The sequence below is a fragment of the Grammomys surdaster genome, unplaced genomic scaffold (assembly GCF_004785775.1).
Source record: "Grammomys surdaster isolate TR1022 unplaced genomic scaffold, NIH_TR_1.0 218, whole genome shotgun sequence".
NCBI classification, from domain to species: Eukaryota; Metazoa; Chordata; class Mammalia; order Rodentia; family Muridae; genus Grammomys; species Grammomys surdaster.
Window position 1 is genome coordinate 4322946 of NW_021604663.1, and position 25290 is coordinate 4348235.

Consider the following 25290-nt stretch of genomic DNA (forward strand, 5'->3'; position numbering starts at 1 on the left):
TTCAAATCAGTATAATCCTAAGACAGCATCCAAATTCCCATGTATGCTAATGTCCATAAAGCCAGATTTTGATGCTATATTGACCAATCTTTACCCTTGCATGAGCAGAGGTACTATTAAAGTATCACCACTGTCTGATGCCAAAATTTCAATTAAAAAACAAACAAAAACAAAAAATCCAACAGCAACAATAAAACTGCAACAACTTACGGGTTGCACTTTCTCTTCTTTTCTTCTCCATAGGCGAGATTCTTACAGGTCTTGATGTATATCTCTAAAGAATGGCTTTTAATGCAGTAATGGATGGCAAATTCTATTTCTCCAGTGACATTAGCATTGTCAAAGTTACCCATCTCCGTGCAGGTGCTGTTGATGCTCACTAAGCTTCCCTAAGACCAATGGCAGACATGATACATTACCTCACAGTTAATACATACGCTGCAATCCTGCTTTCACGAAAAATCACAATTCATGTGGTGCATACATCCCGACTCACGTTAAGCTGATAAGTAAATGCACCCCCCTTCCACTTCCCTAACCTAAGTTGCCACCTGGTGAATCCTTAGGCGATGGGGCATCCTCGCCTGGCCTTGTCTCCTCACATCTTAGCCTGGTGATAAAGGTTACCCCATCAAAGCCTTTATCATGAGTCACTGGGATGAAGTAAGCTAGCTCACGTGCCGTTCTGTAAGCATAATTCTCATGCTAGGCAGTATTCATGGCTGGACAGTGGTCTGCAAAGCAGCAGACAGTGAGGCTGAGGGGCTGCGGTTGGGAATCAGAGAGAACTGGGCTCCCGGGCTGACTCTGCTACTCACTGGCTGTGTTAAATCTAACAGAGAAAAATAATACTGATCTCAGAGTTTTGAAGAGGACTCCGTGAAATGTCTTACCTGAGTGGACTGTGCAGAGATAGTGATAAATTATATTTAAATTTTATGGGCACCTAAAATAAAAATGAAATTACCGTCTAATATTAGAACAGTCTAAGCTTAAATGGCCTGTGAAGGTGTGTACGTACCGTAGGGTGCCTGTACCTCAGAGATTAAGTCATCTTATCACTATTAAATATACTTAACTGCCCCATTTGTGAGCAGTCCATCTCAGCATGCTGACTTTATAGAAAGAGTGAAGCCTCAATAATTTCTCCTTCTAGTACCCAACTGGCTTCTCTATACTGTGAAACTCTCTGAGAAGAAACCAAGAAAGCCTATAGCAGACAGCAGAAAGTGATTAAAAAAAAAATCAAATTAAACCACCTCAAAGGTCCTGGAACCTGAATTACTAAAGCCAAGGATATAGACGGAATGCAGAAAAATGTTGTCTGACCACGTGACCGCCAGAATAGAAAATAACTTTACAACGGTATACATTCAAGGACACACAGGAAACAGAGACTGGGGAGATATGGAGAGAGGTTGTAAAAGAAGCAAGAGAGAAGGAAGACGAGGAGCAACGGCAGAGCTAAAGAATTCTAGTTGTGGCAACATCTGTACTGGGGCTGCAGGTCAGCAATGAAGCGCTGCCTAGGCTTTAGCAGAAGCAGAAGCTCCTAGGTTCTATGCCCAGGACTGGGAAAAAACCCCAAGGGGCCCTCTGCCTAGGAAATCAGCCCAGGAGGAGAAGTACTTTGCCCTCTGCGCAAAGTTATTTGGAGTTGGCTGCTGATCCTCACACCGGGGCCTTGTCTGGGGCTCAGTTCTGTTTTCCCCAGAACAGAAGCTGCAAATCGAGCCAACCTAAAGGTTCTGGCCCAAAAGAGCAATGCAGATTAGCTGCCTGATTCCTGTTAGTGCCCCTGGCACTGGCTGTCTTAGAAACAAAAGCCAACTCTCATCAAAGCAAAGAACACCCACACGCCAGTGGTCACGGATCTCACTTGCCAGGGACCTCCTCCAACCCCAAAGGCCACGAGATCACCTACTATAACCATAAGTAGTGTCCAGAGCCTGTCCACCTCACAAAGGCAGAAAATCTAGGAAAATTACGGCTATGGTTTTATTTTTTAATTTATAAATTCCAATAACCCACAACACATGGGAAAGTACTACAAAGTAGGTTAGTGGGTGACAGGCAGACTTTCAGCCCGGCCTGAGCCCCGCTGGCTGTGTGGTCTCAGCAATTTCCCTCCTGGTTATTAGCCCTTCCTTTTCCTATTGAACACAGGCGGCTTCAAAACCTCCTGCCAATCAACTTCATTTTTCCTTATGGTTTTATTAGATAGTTACTGTCAGCCCCTTCAAAATATTCTACCTTATTCTAGTGTTCACATAGTTCAAAGGGTTTTATGTGCTTAGGGACCACAGCCTGTTTTCTGTTTGGCTGCTGCCAAATTTCCAAAACTAAAGCAATTATAAGCAACACTGTCCTGGACATCTAGAGGTACACATTTGGGGCAACATTTGGGGCACTCTTTAAAATTATCTCCTGTCTATTGAGTTACTCACGAGAACCCTCAGAGCTAAGAGTGAAACGCAGAGGTAAGGGGTGTGTCCCGCAAGCACAAGGTCCTAGGGCAGAAGCCAGGAGAAGATACCTCAAGGCTTTTGGATATATGCATACATCTCCAGCTGCCCTCCAGGGAAGCTGTCGTCATTTCTGTTCACCATGTTTTCAGACGCTTGCCGCTCTGGGCTCCTGCTTTGAATTTTTTAAATGTTATTAACATCATCCCAAAATATTTAGCTTTAATTTTGCCCTGATTCCACTACTTGAGAGGTTGGGTAATTGTCTCTATTTGTTGCCCATCTCTGTGTGTAAGTGGAGATTTCATAAGCCTTTCTAGCCCAACTCTATATTTCTCAGAGTTGTGAATCCCTCCTGAAAGGGTGGAAAACATCTTTGGACAAAAAAAATAACAAAGCGGTTATTTGCCTGATGGAAGTTTGAATCCCTTAGGCAAACACAGCTTTGGTTTAAAAGATGTTTTGTTGAGACAACAATCTAATCTCACAATCATAAATTTGAAGGGTACACACCGGGAAAAAAAATCAGAAGGGTTGAGAGAGGAGTGCCTTATTGAGTTTAAGCCAAGAGAAACTATTCTTTAAAAATAAAAGGCCCACCACATTGCCTCCCTCGTAAGTATAGTGGCCCCAACTCTTCCTAAAACACCTTCTAAAATTCACTTTCTTGTATAATGTTTATGTATATGTATAGATGTGTGTTCGTGTGAAGGCACACATGCCACTGCACACATGTGAAAGTCAAGAGGACAACTGTGGGTGTGGGTCCTCACCTTCTGCCTTATTTACACCAGGCTAGCTGGCCTTAAGCTTTAGGGTAGCCTCCTGTCTTTACCTCCCATCTCACTGTAGGGGTATTGGGATTATGGACACATGCCACAGCACTGGCTTTTAAAGGGCTCCGGGGATTTGAACTCTGGCCATCAGGGTTATAAGGTTTACCCACTGAACCATGTCCTCTGCCCAACCTTAATTCTCAAAGGTTTTCCAGGAAGGGGTTAGCTATAGGGAGTGAAGAAACAAGGACAAGGATGGTGCAAGTAAGAAACCACTTCATACAAGAGCTCAACAAGCCTGTGGGTCCTATCTGATATCATACAATCCCTGCGTTAGTTGACCTCAAGTCCTGAAGCCCATGTAGGACTCTGGTAAACCATTTGAGCCCTGAACTCTCAGGTTGCTGAGTTGTAATATGGACTAGCAGTGTCCACCACAGGGCCACATGACAATGTATGGGATGAGAAGCTATGGATGCAGGCTTTCAGAGAGAATGATAGCTGTGATGGGTGACTGACATATAATCTGGTAAGTATTTACCAAGGGTCACTTGAGTGACAGACACTCCTTGAGGGGGGGGGTTGGGAATTACATTCTAATGAACAGCTGGTGAAAGGCAGGAAAGTGAACCACATCTTACTTAGAAGATGCTATGGATATGATAAACTTGGAGCTTCCACCGGGTGAGAACACAGCTTGAAAGACCCGTGATGAAGCTGGAAGCAGTCCCTTAACAGGCTGAGTCTGCCACTGCTTTGTTCTTGGCATCCCACCTTCTGGAACCATAAATTTCTATCATTTTTAAATTACCGAGTCAGTGGTGCTTTGAGATAACAACACAAAACAGATCAAAGTTACTGTTGACTGAGGCCTCATGTTCCCTCATCAAATTTGTAGGTGTTTGGCTTTGTTTAGTACATGAGTGAATACATGATCCCTATCCAGAATCTAGAATAGTTGATTCCCCATCCAGAATCTAGAATAGTTGATCCCCATCCAGAATCTAGAATCTAAAATAGTTGATCCCCATCCAGAATCTACAATGTGAAATAGTTGATTCCCACGCAGAATCTAGAATAGTTGATCCCTATCTAGAAACCGAGCAGATTTTAAACATTATGAAGCCATCTTGAGAAGGAAGAATAAAACTGAAAGACTTACACCTCCAAACTTATAAACAAGGCAAGGTGCTCTAGGCATGAGAAGGACAGACCTAGTGACCAGGGAGAACTGAGTCCAGAACAGGGAGCATGCTCATAAGACTCCAAAATGACCAAGTCTTTAGAGGAAGGATAATCTTTTTAAAGGGGTTACCATATTGACTAAATAGCCACATAAAATTAGCCTCACGCTGTGCTTCGTACCAAATGGCCAGGCAGGGGACAGGTGAAAACAGGAACGAAAACTTCTTACTGAAGCTTCTAGACAAGATGGGACACTATCTTTACAGCTCATGAAGATACAAACCACAGAAATACCCACAGAAGAAAATCTTGATAAAGGGGATCATTAAAATGCTTCCACTGGGGGGGTGGTGGCACACACCTTTAATCCCAGCACTTGGAAGGCAGAGGGAGGGAGATCTCTGTGAATACCAAGACAGTGTGGCCTACACAGTTAATTCCAGGCCAACCAGAGCCACATACAGAGACTCTATCTCAAAACAAAACAAACTTCATAACTTTTCCTTAAGACACACCACTGTCTTGTTACTGTTCTGGTTTGCTTTCTGTTGCTATGATAAAATCCGTAACCTAAAGCAGCTTTGGGAGGAGAGAATCTATTTCAGTTTATAGTCCACAGTCCATCAGGAAGGGGCCAGGGCAGGAGCTTAAGACAGGAACCAGGAGACAGAACTGAAGCCAAGATCACAGAGGTACATTGCCTGGTGGTTTGCTCAGCTTGCTTTCTGATACCACCCAGGACCACCCAACCACCAGTGACACCACCCACAAAGGACTGGGCTCTCCCTTGGTTATTTATCAAGAAAATGCCCAACAGACTTGCCCATGGGCCAATCTGATGGAGGCAGTTCCTCGGTTGAGGTCCCCTCTTTTCAGATGACTCCATTTTGTATCAAGTTGACAAAAACAAACAAAAACAAAAACTACACAGTTATCGATTACTTTCTGAGGATGTAAAGATGTTCTCAACAAGATGGTATTTTTTAAAAAGTGAAAAGTCAGCTTCAACATGTTCTCTTTCCCTAACCCCAGACCTAACTGAAAATCACCTCCATGCTCCACTCTTACCCTCTGACCACAAGGCAACAGTCTAGTCCTTCCCTTGAGTCTTCGATACTTATCTATTGATCGAACCATGACCAAGACAACTTATGGAAGAACGTGTATAGGGGCCTTACAGTTTCAGAGGGTAAATTCACAACCATCACTACTGGGGAGTATGGCAGGAGGCAGGCAGGCAGGTAGACAGTGCTGGCACAGTAGCTGAGAGTGTATATCTCATCCACAAGCATGAGGCAGAAAGAATTAACTGGGAATAGCATGGGTTTTTGAAACTTCAAGGTTCAAGCCAGTGACACTCCTCCTCTGACCAGGCTGCACCTCCCAATCCTTCCCAAACAGTTCTACCAACAGAGGACCAAACATTCAAATATACAAGCCTATGGTAGCCATTTGGATTCAATGCACCACACCTTGTCTTCTAAGCTAGCTGGATCCTGTTTGGTTGGTTTTCTTCCCTGGTGCTGGGGATACAGCACAGACGTGTGCTGTGTGCATGCCTGTGCTCTGCTCCTGAGCTACTTCTCTAGGCCCCATTATCTTGATAACCACACATCCTATAGAAACAGAATTGGGACAAGACTCACGTGTCTTAAGCCTCCAGAGAAGACAGTGCTGTGTGTCGGACTGGATGGGGGAGTGTCTTGTTTCAAATCAGGGCTGGGAGGGTGTTTGGCATCTTCTTGATGGAATGCTTTCAGAATACTGGGTGTGCTGGCTTTCTGGAGAGAGTAACACAAACATCACAGCCATCATCCCCATCTGACTGAGAGTTCAACAAGGCCAGCCAGCAGGCAAGCCTAGCCTGCATATGTGAACTGCTGTCTCTTACACACAACCTTCTAGCAGCTGAGTCGGAAGACACGTGTTTGGATGAATTTACACACCCCATACACCAGCAGGGCCTTGAGGCAGAGTCATTGGGGATAGTCATAAGCATTTGACAGGTGGGCTGTTTTGGAATACAAAAAGTATTAAAGGAGTTTAAATTCTGCCTTTAATAATGATCATGACAGGTAATCGTGTGAAATATAGTATTCACACTGATAAACAAGTTTACTTCTAATGTCCACATAAGGAGGGAAAAATGCATCTTTAAATTGTACCTATTCTTTGTTTCTTTTGCTAGTGACTGATATTTCCTCTGTAATGATACAGCTGTACTTCTTAGTGCTAACCTCTAACCTCAGGGGACAATTTCAGTTGAAGCTAGCTAGTAAAATAAAATGGCTAAGCTGGTCTCTAGTTGTTCCATGCTGAGAGTGTGATCACAGAGGACATCCATGCAGTGGTGTCTACAAGGCGGGCTGTCTGTCCACAGCCACTCCTGCACTCTCTTGCTTGGGTCCCCCAACGCTCACAACTCAGCAGCCAGCCTCTGGGCTTGGAGTGCCAGGGAGGCCTCTATTCCACAGGCTTATGCAGCAGGGGAGGGACATGCCAAGGATGTCACGTGACACCTACATTCAAAATGTCAAGAGTGAGGCCTGAGGGAACTTGGGATACCCCACATGGGGCAGGAGCTGGAAGAGGGGCTTAAACATTGGCCCACCCCTTCTGACCACACTGTTCTCTACTGTCTCACTATCGAATGTCATCTTTAATGGAGACAGATTCTATGGAGCTGCTTTAAAGATAACATTAAATATCAACGTGGCCTCTCTACAGGGGACAATGCCTGGCTTGTGGTTAGCCTTCAGTCAGTGCCACCCTCAGACCAGCTTGATCTGACTGCTAAGTGTCGTACATCCGGGGTCCCCTCCCTTGATCCCTTCTTCAGGGGAAACTGAAGCAGCTGACGACATTAGCAACATGTAAACCCAGGTTCTCCTCCTAGCACTGTCTTTCCCTAGCTCTGAGCTGCTGCCTGTGTTGGCCTCTGAGTAAAGTTCAGGATTTTGATCATGGTCATGAGAGCAAGTCTGTGATAAACTAGGGAACAAGGCACCATCTATCTGCCCAGGACAAAGTGCTTTGGAAACAGACCTTATGCTAGCCCCCGTCTGCCACCTGAAGAAAAGATGTTGCCTCTTGCCACTGTGAGCCCATACTCGTTTGCACTTGGGAATGTCAAAAGCCCTGCTGATTACATTTCACATATTAGAGACAAAAGTCATTGGAAAAGTGCTGGCCTCTGCCACCCGTTAGCACCCAGAAGCTCAGCAGAGATGCCCCAGAGCCTCTGAATCTCATTCAGGGAGCTCTTGTTTGCCCAGCATGGAGTCCAGGGAGGACTCCATGATGTGGGAGTCCGCATTCCAAAAGCCCAATGACAGTCACAACTCACACCAGGAGTAGTTATTCCAGAGCTTAGGCTCCAAACCAAGATGAGACCAGTTCGAGCACAGCGTCCTCATCTCCAGGCAGAAGCCCTAACCTCTCTAAGCCTCCGTGTCTCTCAGTGTGAAACGGGGCTGTAGTTAATACCCATTTTTGTGGGGTTGACAGTCACGTAAAGCTCTGTGTATAGAGTCTAGCCATCGTAACACACGCTGAAGCTTAGAGACTCTATCTGGGAGTCTTAGACGGCAAGTTAGAGGTTGTAGCTTCCCACTGGCTGCATACAGGACTCCATGCTGGGCAAACAAGAGATTCCAACTGGTTTCCTTTTTACCAAGAGGCATCCTGGGCTCAGGGGGAAGGCAGCAGACAGAGGTAGGATGTGAGATCTCTAGAGTAGGGCTTCTCATCCTTCCTAATGCTGTGATCCTTTAATACAATTCCTCATGCTGTGGTGACCCCCAATTATAAAATTATTTTTCTTGCTATTCCATAACTGTAATTTTGCTGCTGCTATGAATCATGAGGTATTTTTGGAGATAGAGCTTTGCCAAAGGGGTCGAGTCACACAGGTTGAGAGCCACTGCTGTAGAGTATGTTCCAGAAGGAAGGAGGGTTAAGCTCACCACTGTCTCAAAAAAAAAAAAAAAAAAAAGAACAGTCTGGGGACATCTTGGAGCCCACAGTCATAGAGGAGGGACTTGGGTCCTGTACTGTAGAGCTCAGCAGATCAACCACACTGGCCTGCCAACAGGTCACTGGGCTGGAGTGGAACCCAGGCATTATCTGGAGTTCAGTGCACCTGCTTTTGGCATAACCCACACGGCAGAAAGCAGAGCAATGGCTCCCTTCGTAGCTCTCCTTCCCCAGAGCCCTCTTGCTTTAGATCACAGGGCAGGAGCGATGGTCCCACTTGTCCTTGCATGTGCAGAGTTTGTTTCTCTTTCCACCAGAGGCCCAGGCAGAGTCTAACCAGAGGTTCTTTGTCTTGAGCGGAAGTAAGGCTGCCTAATCATGAGAAGAGACTTGCAGACCCCAGAAAATGGCAGGGCAGCCTGCAGGTAAGGCCTGCTTTGGGTATGGCACTGAAACCAGAGGGAGGCGGCCTTGGGAGCTTGGGTCAGGTTAAAGTCTACCCTGGATATGAACAATTCTCTATAGTGATCTTGAATCATTCTTTTTCTTTTTTTCCAGAGGAGGAATTGTCTCACATTATTTCTCAGGTTGGCTTCCAACTCCTCGATTCAGACAAGCCTCCTGCGTTAACCTCCCCACTAACTGGGAATACAGGCACAAACTATTGCATCTGACCTGGATCTTAAATTCTGTGCCTCCTTTAGTCAGGTGTTCCTGAATACAGACTATATATAATTAGATTTTCCTGGTTGATTAAAGTTTTCTATCAAAAGAAAAGTAAATGCAGAAAAAGACAGTCCAGAACACTCAGGAAAGATGGTATGAATGTGGTCCATTGCCTCAGCACCTACCCTGGATGTGACATTGACGGCAGTGTCTGACTGGCTCCGCCTCTCCGTGTAGCCCACACACTGCCTGGGATCCATGGCCAGAAGCTGCTTCTCAGAGGTCATGTCATTCTGGGACTTGGAGAGCTCTAGGGGACAAGAGTGACAGTCGAGAGAAACAAGCTTTGGCAAAACCAGAAGGAGCCCGTTTTGAGGTTCCCCACCATCCATAGATCCTAGGACCCCGACAGGCCACACACACACACACACATACAAAGATGACTAGGCAAGGGCAGCAGGTCCCATGTGGCAGATCCACAGGAGAACAAAGGGCACCAAGGGTGACCGTATGTCAGAGGAAGAGGAAAGGCTGGACCCATCAAAGATCCACACTGGCCACGCGCTCGTGGGTAGCCATTGTCAGGGTGGGTTGAAAGGGAACCTCCCACCCAGCTCCCTGCATCCCATGCCATCTGTATAATCAACTGCCTGTCCAGACACAAGCAGCTGGCTTTTTAGGGGCTCCTGACAGACACTGTTGACACACTACTTTCTTTTACAATTATTGGAAGGCAGTAAGATTTGAGGTGGCCCAACAGTTGCTTCAGTAACTACACTCTGGAAAGATCACTTAAGCTTTGGATTTCTCAGTATGACAGCATCTAGCCATTTGGCTTCTGTGGGCTATGCTGAATGGGAAATTGTCTTGGGACACACATTAAAATGACAGGGAACAAAGGATGGGGGGGATCCCAAGCGAGTGAAAGCCCCAGCTTTCAGCCAGACTCCCCTTAAATCCCACCTCCCTTCCCAGAGGCCCCCTCAGTTATGCCCACAGCCACACTTTCTAGAGAGAAAATTTGAATTATCTGTGTTATTCTAAAGTTTTTCCTTAACCACACTACATAAGAAACAGGTGACCTTTTTAACTCTGCATTTTATTTAACATTCATTTTATTAAGATAGATCATGAATATTAAAATTACCTGTGAGATCAGTTACCAACTACACCAAATCTCTGAAACCTATACCTAGGGAATAGCTTGTCCCAGCTATACTCCTGGCAGTGGTCCCTTGGGAACTCCTGAGCAGCATATGCTGGTCTACACACAGAGACATTGCTAGGAAGATCCCAGGCTTTTACTGCCTGCTGGCTGTCTGGAGAGCCTTGGAGGTCTCTCTTTCCTACACCTGCTTCCTGAGCCCAGAGCACACAGTTTGCCAACCTCATTTAGCTTCTCTTCTGAGAATCACAACACCCTAGCATTCTCAAGTCTACAATCCAGAAGCGTCCTGCTGAGCACTGGTTGATGGCAGCAACTGGAAAAGGCTAGCACACAGTGGAGAGGACAGTCATCTGTAGCAGCCTGGATGTGAAGGGTACAGAAGGTTCTTATGTCTGGCTGTTGGGAGGAGCTGTCTGTCATTGGTCTAGCCACACTATCTTATCTGGAGACTGTACCTATTCAGTCCATTACAAGATCGTGACTTAAAGTAGAGGAAAAACCTGAGAAATTTGGAGTTCTGGCAAATAGGTTTCTACATCAGTCTAATAGGCAGAGAGGAGTAAAGGAGCAGAAAGAAACAGAGTGTTCCCAAGTAGGAGTCAAGGCCCTCTTCCTCTGCTAAAGGGGCCCGGCGGGCTGCCATTATGAGCTGATTATGGTTTTATAAAGGGATGGAATCTCTCATTTCTTTCAGCTACTTTGGGCAATGTTAGCAGCCAGAGGGTGCCACTCTGGGTCATTACTCTCAAACCCTGTGGTTCCAAACCAACTTTAGCATCCTGGGCCACTGTCCTTAGATCGCTCTGGGCTCTTCACAAGCCTATCCCTGAGGGCCCCAGGCACTGACCCACCTTTCTCCCCACTAAGGTCGGGCTATCTTCTGTACCTGCTTCTGCAGGACCAGGCAGGTGGCTTTGGCTGTCCCTGTCTATGGCTGACTCCAGGCCAAGGACCAAGGCTACGTGTTACAGCTGACGTTCCGTATCTGAGGGCAGGTGCTTCACTCAGCCCACCTGAAGATCCGTTCTTGCTGCCTACCCAGACAAGCCCACCTGCTGGAGCAGGTATGTGGGGAGGCCTGCATCAGGACCTCTGCTGAGGTCTACCTGTGCCTAACAGACAAGCATGCTATGACACAGGTATCCTGCCTCTTAGGATTTTGGAGGCTGGGGGATCTCAGTGTTGGGATTAATTCTGAGATACCAATTCCATAGTAGCCTTGGACTGAGGGATATGAACTAGAACTTCCAGAAAGAAGTCTGGCCTGTGGTAAAGATCCTGCAAAGTTGACTGATTGATTAGCCTGTGATTATAGAGATTTTGAATTGTTGCAGGTCCAGAGCCAAATTATCTTGGGCTATCTTTGGCTTCCTTAACAGACACCTACTGCCAACCCCCACGTGTAATCTAACACCCATCCTTGTGATTATTAAGTAAATCCTTTTGGAATATATAAACAAGCTCCTAGCTTCCATTGACCCAAAGCTGACGTTCCGTAACGTCATCAGATAACGTCTGAGGCCTATAACAAATCCCCCAGTTGTCAGTCACCCTCCTGTCTTCATGTTCCCGATGAATTTCAAAAGTATTCTTGATTTATGACTTTTCTCATGTAATTCCCATGTAATTAGGGTTAGGGTTAGTGGGTGTCTGATTTTCATTAAACCTTTACCACATTTGGTTCTGGTATTTGGGGCAACCAGGGCTGCCCATCTTTCGCTCCAGAAAAACAAAAACAAACAAATAAAAAACTATCTCTTATTTCCTTTGAAGTAAGAGCTGTGTTTTTGCACTGATGGAGAATTCATGTAAGCCATATGGACTGGGGCAGGGGACTGATTTAGAAGGCTGCCGTGGGAACAGTGCCAGCTGTCACAGCTAGGCTGATGGCCGCAGAGGGGCAAACAGGCCCATGAAATTCGGCGATTTTTCCTCCTCTTGAAAGAGACCCAGGACAGCCCACTGCTTATCTCAAGAGCAGGGCTTTCATTTCAGCTGTCTGTGTGACAGAGCTTGTGTGGAATACAGACAACTCATTTAAATCAAGCTGTACAGTTGGCTCGGAGCCAACGGCAAGGAGCCTATCCACAGCAGCTACAGAAAGGGCACAGCAAACGGAAGACAAAGAAATAACAGAGAAAGAGAGATGTGTGCCCAGGGTCCATTTGGACTTGCTCTAAACACTACCCAGAGCGAATAGAAACAGGTAAAAGACATCTGAACAGAAGAAACGCCGAAAGAGATGGGGTGCCAAGGCAGGGCAAACCTGGATTAATTGTACCCGCAGATGGGGGATTACTAACTACCACTTGCAGTAAAGTTTTCCAGGGAAAAGAACCGACAAGTGGCAGGTACTGGGTTCCGGCAGCTAGAAAGGCCCTGGTTTTGGATTCCTTGCAAGGTAATTTTGTTTCCATTCCTCAGGAATCCTTTGTGCTGCTGAGCTGGGCAAGTTCAGGCAAGACAAGCAGGGGTCAGAGCGAGGCTGACAGACTGATAGGCTGATAGCTCCCACCACAGGGAGCTAGAGGCTACTCTATTGAGCCCCGCCTGAGGCTGCCTGGGCTAGCCTGCACAAGGCAGGGCTGAAGAACACATCTCAAGAGTTACTTACTTCTCATTTGGGTGGTGACAGACAGAAACAAGTTTTCCACGGACTTATTAAACCCTCTGAAGTGGCCAAGTTCCTGTAACTAAAATAGAAACAGGAGACAGTGTGGTTACATCACCAGAGGTCTTTGCCCCACCGTTTCCAGGCTGCCAGCCTCCAAACACTGCCGGAGGGAAGATGTGGGAAGGTGTGGGGGCGTGGATGTGTCTGGAGGGGACAAGCCCCCAGGAAATAGGCATCCCTGGCACGGTGCCATCTTTCTCTGGGTTTTGCAGCCTCATTAAAGGATGGAGCATTATCAACAGGCTGTTCACGAGATAACAACCACCTCTTAGACATAATGACTGACATTTCATTGACTCCAAGATGGTACTCAGCTAATTACTGCTTGTTTGACCTCCTTCGTCTTGTAGTCCTACCCAGATCCCATGTAGAAGGCACAGAATGCAGGCGGCATGGGGGGCTGACGGCACTATAGGGACAAGGTGACCAACCTGAATATAAAGAGCTCTCTCCCCCAAAGGGGAACAGAGGAAAAGGAGTAACAGTAACTTTGTGGCGGTCTCATCCATCCATCTGCCCACTCACTGGCCATCCATCTCTTTGTTTATCTGCTGTCGATTCATGTGTCCACTGTGTATTCATCTACTTCTATCTACCTACCCACTCATCTATCCATCTATTCATCCAATGTCCATCCATCTATCCATCCACCCATCCACTCATTCAATGTCCATCCATCCACTCATCCAATGTCCATCCATCCACTCATCCAATGTCCATCCATCCATCCATCCATCCACCCACCCACCCATCTGTCTATCCATCTGTCCATCCATCCATCCATCCATCCGTCTATCCATCCATGTATCCATCCATTCATTCAATGTCCATCCATCCATCCATCCACTCATCCACCTATCTGTCCATCCATCCACCCATCTGTCTATCCATCTGTCTCTCCATCCATCCATCCACTCATTCAATGTCTATCCATCCATCCATCCACCCATCTGTCTATCCATCTGTCCATCCATCCATCCATCCATCTGTCCATCCATCCATCCATCCATCCAGTTTCTACTTGTCTATCCACTGTCTCCTCAACACTCCACATTCTCATCTATTTACCCACCAATCCATCTATCCATCTGTTCAACTATCCATCTGCCTGTCCATCTGTCCATTCATCCACCCTTCAATCCAGAGATCATACCCACCCACTGACTATCCATTTGTCCACCTTCTCACCATCCATCCATTCAACTATCTATCCACCCAACAATCTGTTTATCCACCCTTCCAGTGTCCACCCATTCACCCAAAGTATGTCCTCAGACCAGAATTATAGGAGAAAACAGAATAGGAATGTGAGATACCCTGGGGTGACTGTGAACTTGGAAAAGAGTAAACACGCTTTTGTCTCTCAAACGAACATGTGTATTATCCCATGTAAGACATAATTGTTCCCTTTGATGCCCAGATTGATGGAGATAACCAAAGCCATACAAATTCCATGGCACTCAGTTTCCAAGTACACACAGACACCATTCTGCATGGGAAACAGGTCAGAGAAAGAAATATTTCTACTTCTCAGGTAGAAAGCCAAGACAACTCCCTGAGATCACACAGCTAAGTTTTTTGGGTGGGAATGGTTCTGGTTCCCCCAGAGCCTACAAATACTAAGATATATTCTCGTTGCAGCAAGCACAGCCCCCTTACCCCCACATACAACCTGCCCTACACACATGTCAGATGCACACACACACTTAAAGGCACAGAACTGAGGTGAGAACAAACACTGGCGACAAGGATCAGGACAAGATGTCTCAGGGTACAAGCAGAAGGAGCCAGCTGAGGCTGCAGATGGTCCCTGGCCACAGAAAGAAACGGAAATCACTTCTCCACTTCCAGCTCCAGTTAAGCAGAGCCACACACTCCAAGGCTGTTGAGTCAACTCTCCAGCATCCTAGCCTGGCCTTCCTTCCCTGCTTCCCACCCAGGGTCACACACAGACAAGTTACCCTGCTGGGGCTGCCGCTGCACTGGCTCTCGCTGAGAGGTGGTGGCGTCGGAGGGACCACAGAGATTTTGCTGCCAAGGGGAAACACAAGAATAATGGATTAGAACTACTCAAGACAGTGGCTTACAGGTTTACAAGTGTCTGAGTTTATCATTCAAGATCTTAGCTTTGTTTGTGTCTAATTTCCTTTTAAAGAAAATGACACGGTAGTGTTGCTTAGTGCTGCTTCTCTGTGTGCTGTGTCTGGGTGTGAGGATGTCACTGCCTTCAGTCTAGGCAACACTTCTCCAGCACAGTCTGAAGCCACTAGGGGACCCTGGCTCCCACTCTGAGCTGCTTTTGGACCCAGGCTTCATATGTGGAATCCTATTTGGACTTTTGCATTCTTAGTGCAAACCACACCAGCACAAAAGCCAAAATGTGAAAAGAAAAACAAAAAACTAAACACTTTGAAAGAAACTGGAAGCATGAGCTGAGTAAGAGCAAACATGGGAAGGGAAAATAAGAAAGTGAAAATGTGTGTGCTCACATGCCAGTAATCTCTGTGCTGGTATGCTGCAGCAAGAAGATTGCCAGCAATCCGTGGCCAGCCTGGACTACATATCAATGACAAGACCATGAGGCTACATGGGAAGACAAGGAGGAGGAAAAAGGGGGAGGAAGGAGGTTGAAGGGAGAAGGAGAAAGAGAAGGAGGAAAAGGAGAAGGTGGAAGAGAAAGAAGAAGAGGAGGAAGAAAAGAAAGAAGAGGAGGGGGAGGAGAAGGAGGAGACAGAGAAGGTGGACTAGGAGGAGGAAGACAAGGAAGAGAAGGAGAGGGAGGAGGAGGAAAAGGAAGAGGTGGAAGAGAAAGAGGAAGAAGAGGAGAAAGAAGAGGAGGAGGAGAAGGAAGAGGAAGTGGGGAAGAAGAGGATGAGAAGGAGGAAGAGAAAGTTCTAAGTTTTGAGACTTGATAAATTTCACCATGAACAACAACAACAAAAAAAAAAAGTAGCAGGACGGGTGTGTGACCTGCCACTTCAAGGCTGCCAAGGATTCAGAGTTCTGTCCAAAGATGTAAACTTCTCTCAGAACACTGTTCAACAGCCAATAGGTATTTTTAGCTTCAAAGATGTCTGAGCCAGGGAAGATGTCAGAGAAAGGAAGGAAAATGGAAGCAACTTTTTGATTTAGAATGGCACCAGATGCACCATCAAAGACAATTTTTTGCTCTTTATAGCATCTCGGGAGAGTTTGAGGGGGAAGAATATTACATGTAAACACAGGATAGTTTGAAGGCTCCTCAGGAGAATCAGGAAGCTCCTTTCAACCTTTCCCAGGAACTTTATCATTTAAAAACTCATGTCCCAGAGCAGAGACCTCTGAAGGTCGAGGATGTGTGAGTTCTTTCAGGGTATCCCCTGGGCTCCTGCTGACGTGGACTCTCAGTCCTACACTCACCTCAGCCTCTGATAAGATTGCAGGAGCTTCGCCCCAGCGGTCTCGCGTCTGCCTGGGAGAGAGACAAGCCAAGGACAGTCAGCACTGAGAACAAACTGTAGATGACATAAACCCAGGAATCCACATATTCAAATTGTTTTAATATCATTTCTTGTTATTAAAAAGATCTTTTGGGGATGATGGAAATGCTCAAAAATCAGATGGTGGAGGCTGGGTGGAATGGCACAGAGGGTAAAGGCGCTTGCCACAAACCTGCCAACCTAAGCTTCATCCCCCCAAATCTGCATGGTATAGGGAGACAGAAGACTCCTGCAGGCTGTTTCTGATCACTACACATGTGCCTGGTACATTCACGAATGTCTACGTACACACACACACACACCCACACACTATTAATAAACTTAGGGCTGGAGAAATGGCTTAGTAGTTAAGATCATGGATTCACCTTCCAGAGGACCTGGGTTTGATTCCCTCCACCTACACGGCAGTTCACAACCATCTATAACTCCAATTTTAGGCTATTCAACACCCTCTTTTGGCCTCTGTGGGCATGCATGTGGAGCACAGACTTCTATGCAGATGAAACAGTCATACATATAAAAATAAACATAAAAATATAGATGGTAGGATTATCTTATAACTTTCCATCCGCTGGACAACCACTGACTTGTTAACAGCCCTGGCCACCCACCCACCCATACACCTCAATCCATCATGTCTGGGAATGTCGGCTTCAATTAGAGCTGATGTTGAATCAGATTTTCTAAATCTGGGTAATTTGAAACAATCCTTCAAGTTTCCCAGTACCTCCCCCCAGGAAACACTGCATAATTGAATGTATCCCTCAAAATGCCCCTTGTGATGAAGACTTAACCTAAATCTCTTTAAAAAATGTAATCTCCTTAAGTCTAGTCAGAGTGACTAACGCTTTGCTAAATAAGATTGCACCTGCCATAGTCCCCCTTTTTGTTTTTCAGCTCAAGGAGATGTCCAGAGCCTCTACAGGGCCTAATCCACCAGGCCACGGCTCTGGGAGGCCAGGGTAGCTCTTCTGTGGTTTGGAAGATTTTAGTTCATTTCATAGATGTGAGTGTCAATGCTACTTAAGGACACATGGACAGAGCTTAAGGACATACAGACAAAGCGGGATGTTGAGAACACTGGGATGGAGTGTTGGGGAGGGGGGCCCTAGGAGGGGCAAACAACATCTAGAGTTAAGCACTGGTGTTAAGCTCCAACTCTCAAAGCAGGGTATTAGCTCCTGCTCCAGGTCTTTAGCTGGGCTGACCCCAGAAGGGGCAGGAATCTTTAAAATCATAAAGGAATTTTTGTCTTGTTTTGAGACAGCGTTTCGTGTAGCCCAGGCTAGCCTTGAACGTACCACACAGTCTGAGGAGATCTTCAACTTCAAATTCTGGTGTTCCCACCTCCCAGGGCTGTGCTCATTGGCATGTACCACTGACCCTGATTTTATGTAGTGTGAGTCCCCAAACCCAAGGCTTCTTACTCGTGAAGCAAGCATTCTATCAACGGAGTCTTATCCCGGCCCAAATGTTTTGAGTTTCCATACCTGTGTATGTTTTGGGTCTTCATAAAAGAGTCTTAAAAGCAACCTGGGAGCATCCCTACATGCTGGTCCACTAAGGAATACTTCTCCAGTGCACACAAAAGGCCTCTCCCAAAGGCTGGAAGTTAAACTAGTAAAAGCAGCAGAAGGGAGTCCCCCTTCTACAAGAGCTGCCTGGATGGCAATGACTGGGCAGGAACCGAGAGACAGCTAGGTGATGGTAGGCACAGAGGCAGGGGAAAGCAAGGAAAAGGGGAAGAGACAGAAGAAAAATGGCAACATTGTTTACCCAGCAGGACCCCAGGGCAAAGACAATGACAGTTGGCTCTGAGCACCCACTTCATGGTCCGCTTACTTTCCCTTAGCCTCTCTCACTTGTATCCATGGATACCGGCAATATAATGGCCCTGAGGCATTGTCCCCCACTGCCAAGTCTGACGCTGTCCTTCTGTCACCCAAGTCCTTGATCACAAGCCCCACATGACGTCCCTGTAGTGTTCTTGTCTTGCCTGGTTTCCCTGGGCCACACCTGACCTCCGCCTCTGCAATTACTGGCACCCCCACCTCATTTCTTTGGGCTACTTCCCCAGGCAGTCCCACCTCAGGCTCTTTTTCTCAAACCCTCTAACAAACCCCCAGTCTGGTTTCCATATTTCATATTCTCCTCCTGTGGCCACTGACCATGGTCTTGCTGCTGTGTGCCTTGCTCTCTGCTGCCCCCTGCCGGCTATGGCAAGCTGCAGCCCAAACCAGAACAGGAAGCACTTATGCTCTCGGGGCAGAAAAGAAGACTCAGTGGTTGAGAGCACTTGCAGCTCTTGCAGAGGACCAGGTTCAGTTCCCAGCACTTACGTGGTGGCTCATAACCTTCCATAACTTCAGTTCTGGAGGATCTGACTCCATCTTCTGACATCTGTGCTTCCCAGACACGGGTGTGGCACACATTCATAGATGCAGGCAAAACACTTATACACATAATATAAAATACTTAAAAATAAAACACCTTTTAGCTTACAATATAAATTTGCCTCAGATCCATGTGTCATATTGTAGGGAAATGGGAGGCTATGCAGAACCTCAGATCCCTCTGCCCTTGTAGGTCAGAACCTTCAGGGTGTGAGATCCTCAAGTGAGGGTGACTGGGTGCACACAGGGATCTGAGCTGTGCTGCCCGAAATGGCTTTTCTTCAGCCCCCATTCACTACCACTTCTCCGGATCTTTGCTCTTAGCTTCTCAAAACCACTAAATACTTTGTTGTTGTTGTTAATGTTTCTAATTCCTGCAGCCCCCTGAAGAAATGTGCACAGACAACATTCCCTGGAGCTCAGAGAGTAGTAGGACTGGCGAGACCTGTATCCTGCCCAGCTGCAGGCAGGACTGGTTCCTAGATGGCCAGGGCTCCTTCCAAGATCATATGACTGATTGTGAGCGCAGCTGAAGTATGTGCAGGCAAGCACGCACACACACACTTTTAGATTTATTTATTTAATGTATACGGCTGCTCTATCTGCTTGTACACCTGCGTGCCAGAAGAAGGCATCAAATCCAATTATAGATGGTTGTGAGCCACCATGTAGTTGCTGGGAATTGAACTCAGGACCTCTGGAAGAGCAGCTAGTGCTCTTAACCTCTGAGCCCATCTCCCAGTCCCCTACTCCCAACACAGACACACATACACACAGAGAGATACATTTTAAACATGACAGTAATAATCTCACTTTGGTGATATTACTCTTACCCTTTCCCAAGTAAATACCTGGGAACCACCCAGAATGAAACTCCAGGGCCCAAAGCTTCCTCTGAAGGCTAGGGAGTACCCTGCATTCTGAGACACTTCCCACAAGCCCTCTGTGTTCCCACCTTAAAGGGGGAAACAGGATTTCTGCAGGCAGATACAGTGAGGAAGTCAAGCCACCACAGTCCTTATCTGGTAGGGTTAGGCTCTTATAAAGAGAACTTGAACCCAAGCTGGACCTCCACACAGGGCAGACAAAATGGAGGTGTCTGTGTAGCGATGAAGGGCTGGGGTGAAGCTTCTAAAAGCCAAGGACAAGTAGGGGCTGCAGAGATGAGGGGAAGCACGGTTTCATTGACACCTTGGTTTTAGGTTTCTACCGTCAAAACATCAAACAACTCTCCCTTGCTTGGAGCTCTGAAATAACAAAGGCCACAGTGGTTGCTTTGTTTTGTTTTGTGGTGTCCTAGGAAGCCAGTCTAGAGACCCTTTATGACTTAGTCACTGCCTTCATCTCCTGGTTCACCTGCTGCCACCACTGCTGTCCCACATACTTGGACCTGGCCAGGTGAGCAACCCAGACACATCGTCCCTAACCTACACTTCATATTCCCCCCTCGGCGTCTCTCCACTGGAACTGGACCTTGTCTATGCCTCTTGTTCCTATCTTGCTAAAGGTTTATTTACAGAGAGATGATGACTGTTATGTGCTATTTTAACTGTCAACTTGGCACAATCTAGTCACCTGGGAAGAGAATTTCAATCACAGAATTGTCTAGATCACCAGGTTGGCCTCCGGGCATGTCTCTGAGAGACTGTCTTGATTATTAATCTATGTAGGAAGAGCCAGTCCATTATGGGCAGCGCCATTCCCTAGTTTGGGACTAAAGAAAGCTAGGTAGAAAAAGAAGCAAACAAGGGTACATTCGATTCTCTTTGCTCTTGACTATGGATGTGATGTGACCAGCTGCTGGAGTTTCTGCCCTGACTGCCCTTCAGTGACAGACTGTGACCTGACATCATGGCCCTGACTTCCCTTCAGTGACAGACTGTGACCTGACATCGTGAGCCAGATGAACCCTTTCCTTACCTAAGCTGCTTTTGGTTGTTATCACAGCAACAGAAGTGAACCTGACAATGAATGGGTGCCATTGTGAGGATGGTCACTCTCACACAGTGGCTACTGTACAGACTTGTGCTTACGTCCCTGTGCCCCACAGGAAGTTGTATGTCTGCTCATATCCCCCATTAGACTGAGAAATCTCCAAAGACATGATCCTTATCTTATTCACCTCAGCTACACAGGAGGCAGCTTTCCATGCAAGGACAGAGGTTGTGAACACAGCATTGACAGGAGCCGACACCATCTGAAGAGTAACATGAAGGATGAGATGGGGAGAGGAAGGGTAGTTGAGGATGGGAAGGGGAAGGGTGTGGGAGGATGGGGAGGGGAAGGGTGGGTGATAATGGGGGCGGACTTTATAGAGTTGGGAAGGAGTAGGAAAGGGTCAGGGAGAATAATCAGGATGCATTGTACATATCTGTAAAATTACCAAAAGTGTGGGGAAATTGGGAATCTGCTTTGGGAAGATTACTACCTACAAACATTGGATAAAAGCAGAAAAGTTTCAAGGCCAGGGTCTTTATCTACTGAGCATGAAATCTGACTTGATCGTTTCTGCTTTACCCAGGTTCACTGGAACAGTCTAAAGTTCCTACAGCTCAGGAGCCTGACAGGCACCCAGTATGCCTGCTGGGAATATCCTTTCTAGAGCTCAGTTCCCTCTGAGGGGCTATGTCTGCAGTCTTTCCTTTTAGAGAGAAAAGGAGCCATCAAAACTGGGATCTTGTCTTTTCTTTAAAAAAAAGAAATAAAGTATTTTACTTCTTGGAAATAAACATTATTTTATTAAAGACACTAGTAGGAGAGTGAACTCACACAAACTATCGGTCATAGCTGTTCAAAACTACCCTTGCCCACTCTGGCGACTGAGGCAGGTGGTATTCACCAAGTGAACGGTGTGGAGGGACACAGGCACAATCTTGAATACAGTTTCACACATACTCAATGAAACCTATCTCTTTAAAGATCGTATCACATTTAAATGTGGTGTGTGTGTGTGTGTGTGTGTGTGTGTGCGCGCGCGCGCGCGCGCGCATGCGCACACAACACATTTTAGGAGTCAGTTCTCTCTCTGCGGAGCCTGGAAAACAAGCACAGGTCCTCAGGCTTGGTGGCTGAACCATTTTGCCACCCAACTTATCCCTTGTCCTTTCTGTACAGGGACTGGAATCCAGTGCCTGTGTCTGCTGGGTGAGCACTCTGCCACTGAGCTACAGCCCTACCCCCACCCCACTTCTCTTCATTAATGAGCCCGAGTGCTTCAAACCCACACAGTCTGCTTCTGTCTTCCAATCCCCGTGACCAGATGGGCACTAAGTTGCCTGTGTGGAATAAGACCCACAAAAGTTGAAAATATGAAAGATTAAACCCGCCTTGCTACTAGTATGGGATTAGCATTTCTGACCCTCCATAATGACCAGAAGCAAAACTCCTCCTGGCTAGTGACCCGGTGAGCCACAGAGACAGTCAGCCAACCTTAGGAGCGCCAACCTTCCTAAATTGTTTTATTTCCAGTTATTAACAACACAGCAAGTCTGAGTAGATTGTTTACACATAACATGTACCCTCTTTTAACTTGAAAAGGAGTAGTTTTAAAAGCACTGATGTTGCTTTCTGATAGTTTTCTTTTCTTTTCTTTTCTTTTCTTTTTTTTCAAGACAGGGTTTCTCTGTGTATCTCTGGCTGTCCTGGAACTCACTCTGTAGACCAGGCTGGCCTCGAACTCAGAAATCCGCCTGCCTCTGCCTCCCAAGTGCTGGGATTAAAGGCATGTGCCACCACTGCCTGGCACTGATAGTTTTGTCTTTGAGACAGGATCTCATTGTATAGTCAGCCTCAGCCTTTTCGGTGCTGGGACCACAGATATACTTACTGCTTGATTTTCATCTAATATACACACATAATACATATATACAAATGTGTATATATACATATGTGTACATATATATGCATATATATACACATAGGTATACATATACATACATATATACATGCACATATACATATCTAACACATGTATACATATACACCAATGCATGCACACATGTATACACACACACACACATGCACACACACTTTTCTTTAAGTCAATGGGTCAGGTAGTCCAGGCTGACTTCAAACTCACTCTGTATCTAAAGATGACCCTGACCTTCTTTCTGATCCTGTACCTAAGAATTACAAGCATGTACAACTGTCCCTCATTTCATATGGTGCAGTGGATAGGACCCAGGGCTTTGTGCACATTAAAGACTCTACAAACTGATGGCTATTAAGGTCCTGTTACAGTGTCCTGTTCGTAGAACTAATTAAAAGTGCCATTGACACCAAAGTGAAATGTGCACTTTCAGCAACCAGCCAAAAGGTGGCGCCAAGAGTAAAGGTGGATCTCCAGTTTCAGATTTGCAGTTACTAGTGGCCTAAGAAAATGTCCGTCATAATTAACATTGTCACTTTACTAGTGGCACTTGAACCCACAGTGCTCATGAAGAACACCCTGGGAATCTGCCCAAAATAACCCTGTTCAAAACCCACTGATTCCATCTAACATACCCGGGTGTTTCACTGAATTGGAACAGTAGTGTGTGAAGCCAGGAGCTACAAACTTGGAACACTTTCAAGTGATGGTGAAGCCAGGGCTCCAGAAACCACATTACAAACCATCTGCAGGCACCACCAAGTACTGCAGACAGCAGATCTACTGGGAACACTGCCAGGACACCCAGGGAAGTTTCCCAAAGACACTTTAGAGTGTGAGGCTCTGGACACAAGATTCCAATGGCATAGATAAACCTCAACAACACAGCTCCAGAACCAGGGGCTGGGGAGGTGGGTCAGCAGGTAAGAACACTTGCTGCTCTTGCAGAGGCCCTGAGTTCAGATCCCAGCACCCCAATCAGATATCTCCAGTTCCAGGCAATCCAATACTCCTCTTCTGGCCTCCACGGGCACCACATATACAGGGTGCACATACATACACCCAGGCACACACGTGAAATAAATTATTTTTTTCATGTTTCAAAACCAAAAGTTGTAGTGTATCATCTGAAAAAATAAATAAATAAGCCAAAGTAACCAAATATTTTTTGTGCCGATTGAGGAACTGGGGCTCTTTTTTTTTTCTAATTCTTAGATCTTTATTTATCATGTGTGTAGTGTATATACGTAGTAGTGTATACCCAAGTGTGGGGATACATGCCTTGCACACTAGTGGTGTGGCTCTGCCACTCCCAACCTTGTTCTCTTGAGACAGAGTCTCTCACTAAACCTTGAGTAGACTGGGGGCCAGGAAGTCCCAGCAACCCCCACCGCAATCCTGCGGTTACTGGCACATACACAGTCACACTAACTAGCTTTTCATCAGGTCTGCAGATTTGAACCCAGAACTTCATGATTGAATAGCAAATGTTCTTCCCCGCCAAGCCATCGTGCTGGCCCTCCTGTTGAAGGTTGGGAGACTGGTACAATAAATGTCACCACAATCCATCTCTAGCACTCTTTATGATTTCTTGCATCTAGTCTACGTTCGAGAAAATTTTGGTAGCATTTATCTTAAATGGTACGTATCTGTTAACCATTAAAGGAGAAAGGAGTAAGAAACCAGTGTTAAGAGCACACTGATCCCTGGAATTGCAGCTACACATTAAACTTGGCTCTAGGTTTCTAGGGCTAAAAAGGAAGAACACCCAACCTTAGCCAGAGGTGGGCACACACCCAACCTTAGCCAGAGGTGGGCACACATCCAACCTTAGCCAGAGGTGGGCATACACCCAACCTTAGCCAGAGGTGGGTACTCACCCAACCTTAGCCAGAGGTGGGCACACACCCAACCTTAGCTAGAGGTGGGCACTCACCCAACCTTAGCCAGAGGTGGGCACACACCCAACCTTAGCCAGAGGTGGGCATACACCCAACCTTAGCCAGAGGTGGGCACTCAAGGCTATAACACCTACCTTTATCATCAAATAGCCCTGTCCTGCCTGCCACCCACAATTGCAACTTGGCTAAAAGGATGGGACATTCTGAGGGTGGATGAGACCTGGTCATTGGAAACCATATGGTCCATGATGTTTAAGTATCTGGAAAACGCTCTTTTTTTTTTTTTCCAAATCGTAATTTTCACTTATTCACACAGGGGTTATAAACACAAAAAGGCAGGATGTGGGGAAGGGGATGACACTGGAGTGTGGGTGTTCAGGGGGAATACAGATATCTTTCAGAACAGGGTATCGGCTGGGTGAAGGTTCAGGGGACAGGTCACTATGGCTCTGCCTATGATTCACTTGTCCTTATCTAAGTTTGTATTCTCTGCCAAGGCTACCTATTTACAAGGTCTATGACTACTCTGGCTGGTAAATTTCCACAAAAGCTGCCTGTTTACAATAGCTTATAGCCATCTGTTTCAATGTTTTTCCACGGAAACCTAAGACTTGGTGTTAGTATACATGTATGACAGGCCTATTGCTGATTTTAGGCCTATGGCTCATTTTAGGCCTTCAGTGTATAAGCAGGGCTGCCCCTGACATCTCCTCCCTTCTCTAAGTATAGAAGGGCTGTGT

At 46.3% G+C, this 25290-nt stretch overlaps 1 protein-coding gene across 2 annotated transcripts in view; it reads right to left on the reverse strand.

The window, feature by feature from the left end:
• Positions 1-25290, reverse strand: part of Sytl3 (synaptotagmin like 3) — a 70596-nt gene that overhangs the window by 15037 nt on the left and 30269 nt on the right. The window contains exons 5-10 of one of the 2 annotated variants that reach the window (XM_028772720.1): positions 16309-16360; positions 14871-14940; positions 12850-12928; positions 9253-9377; positions 6073-6207; positions 211-389 (exon numbers count right to left, since the gene is read on the reverse strand). In XM_028772720.1, the coding sequence (XP_028628553.1) occupies positions 211-389; positions 6073-6207; positions 9253-9377; positions 12850-12928; positions 14871-14940; positions 16309-16360 (640 nt within the window). Of the gene's footprint in view, positions 1-210; positions 390-6072; positions 6208-9252; positions 9378-12849; positions 12929-14870; positions 14941-16308; positions 16361-25290 lie in introns of those variants that run through there. The other variant, XM_028772721.1, reaches the window with a different exon arrangement.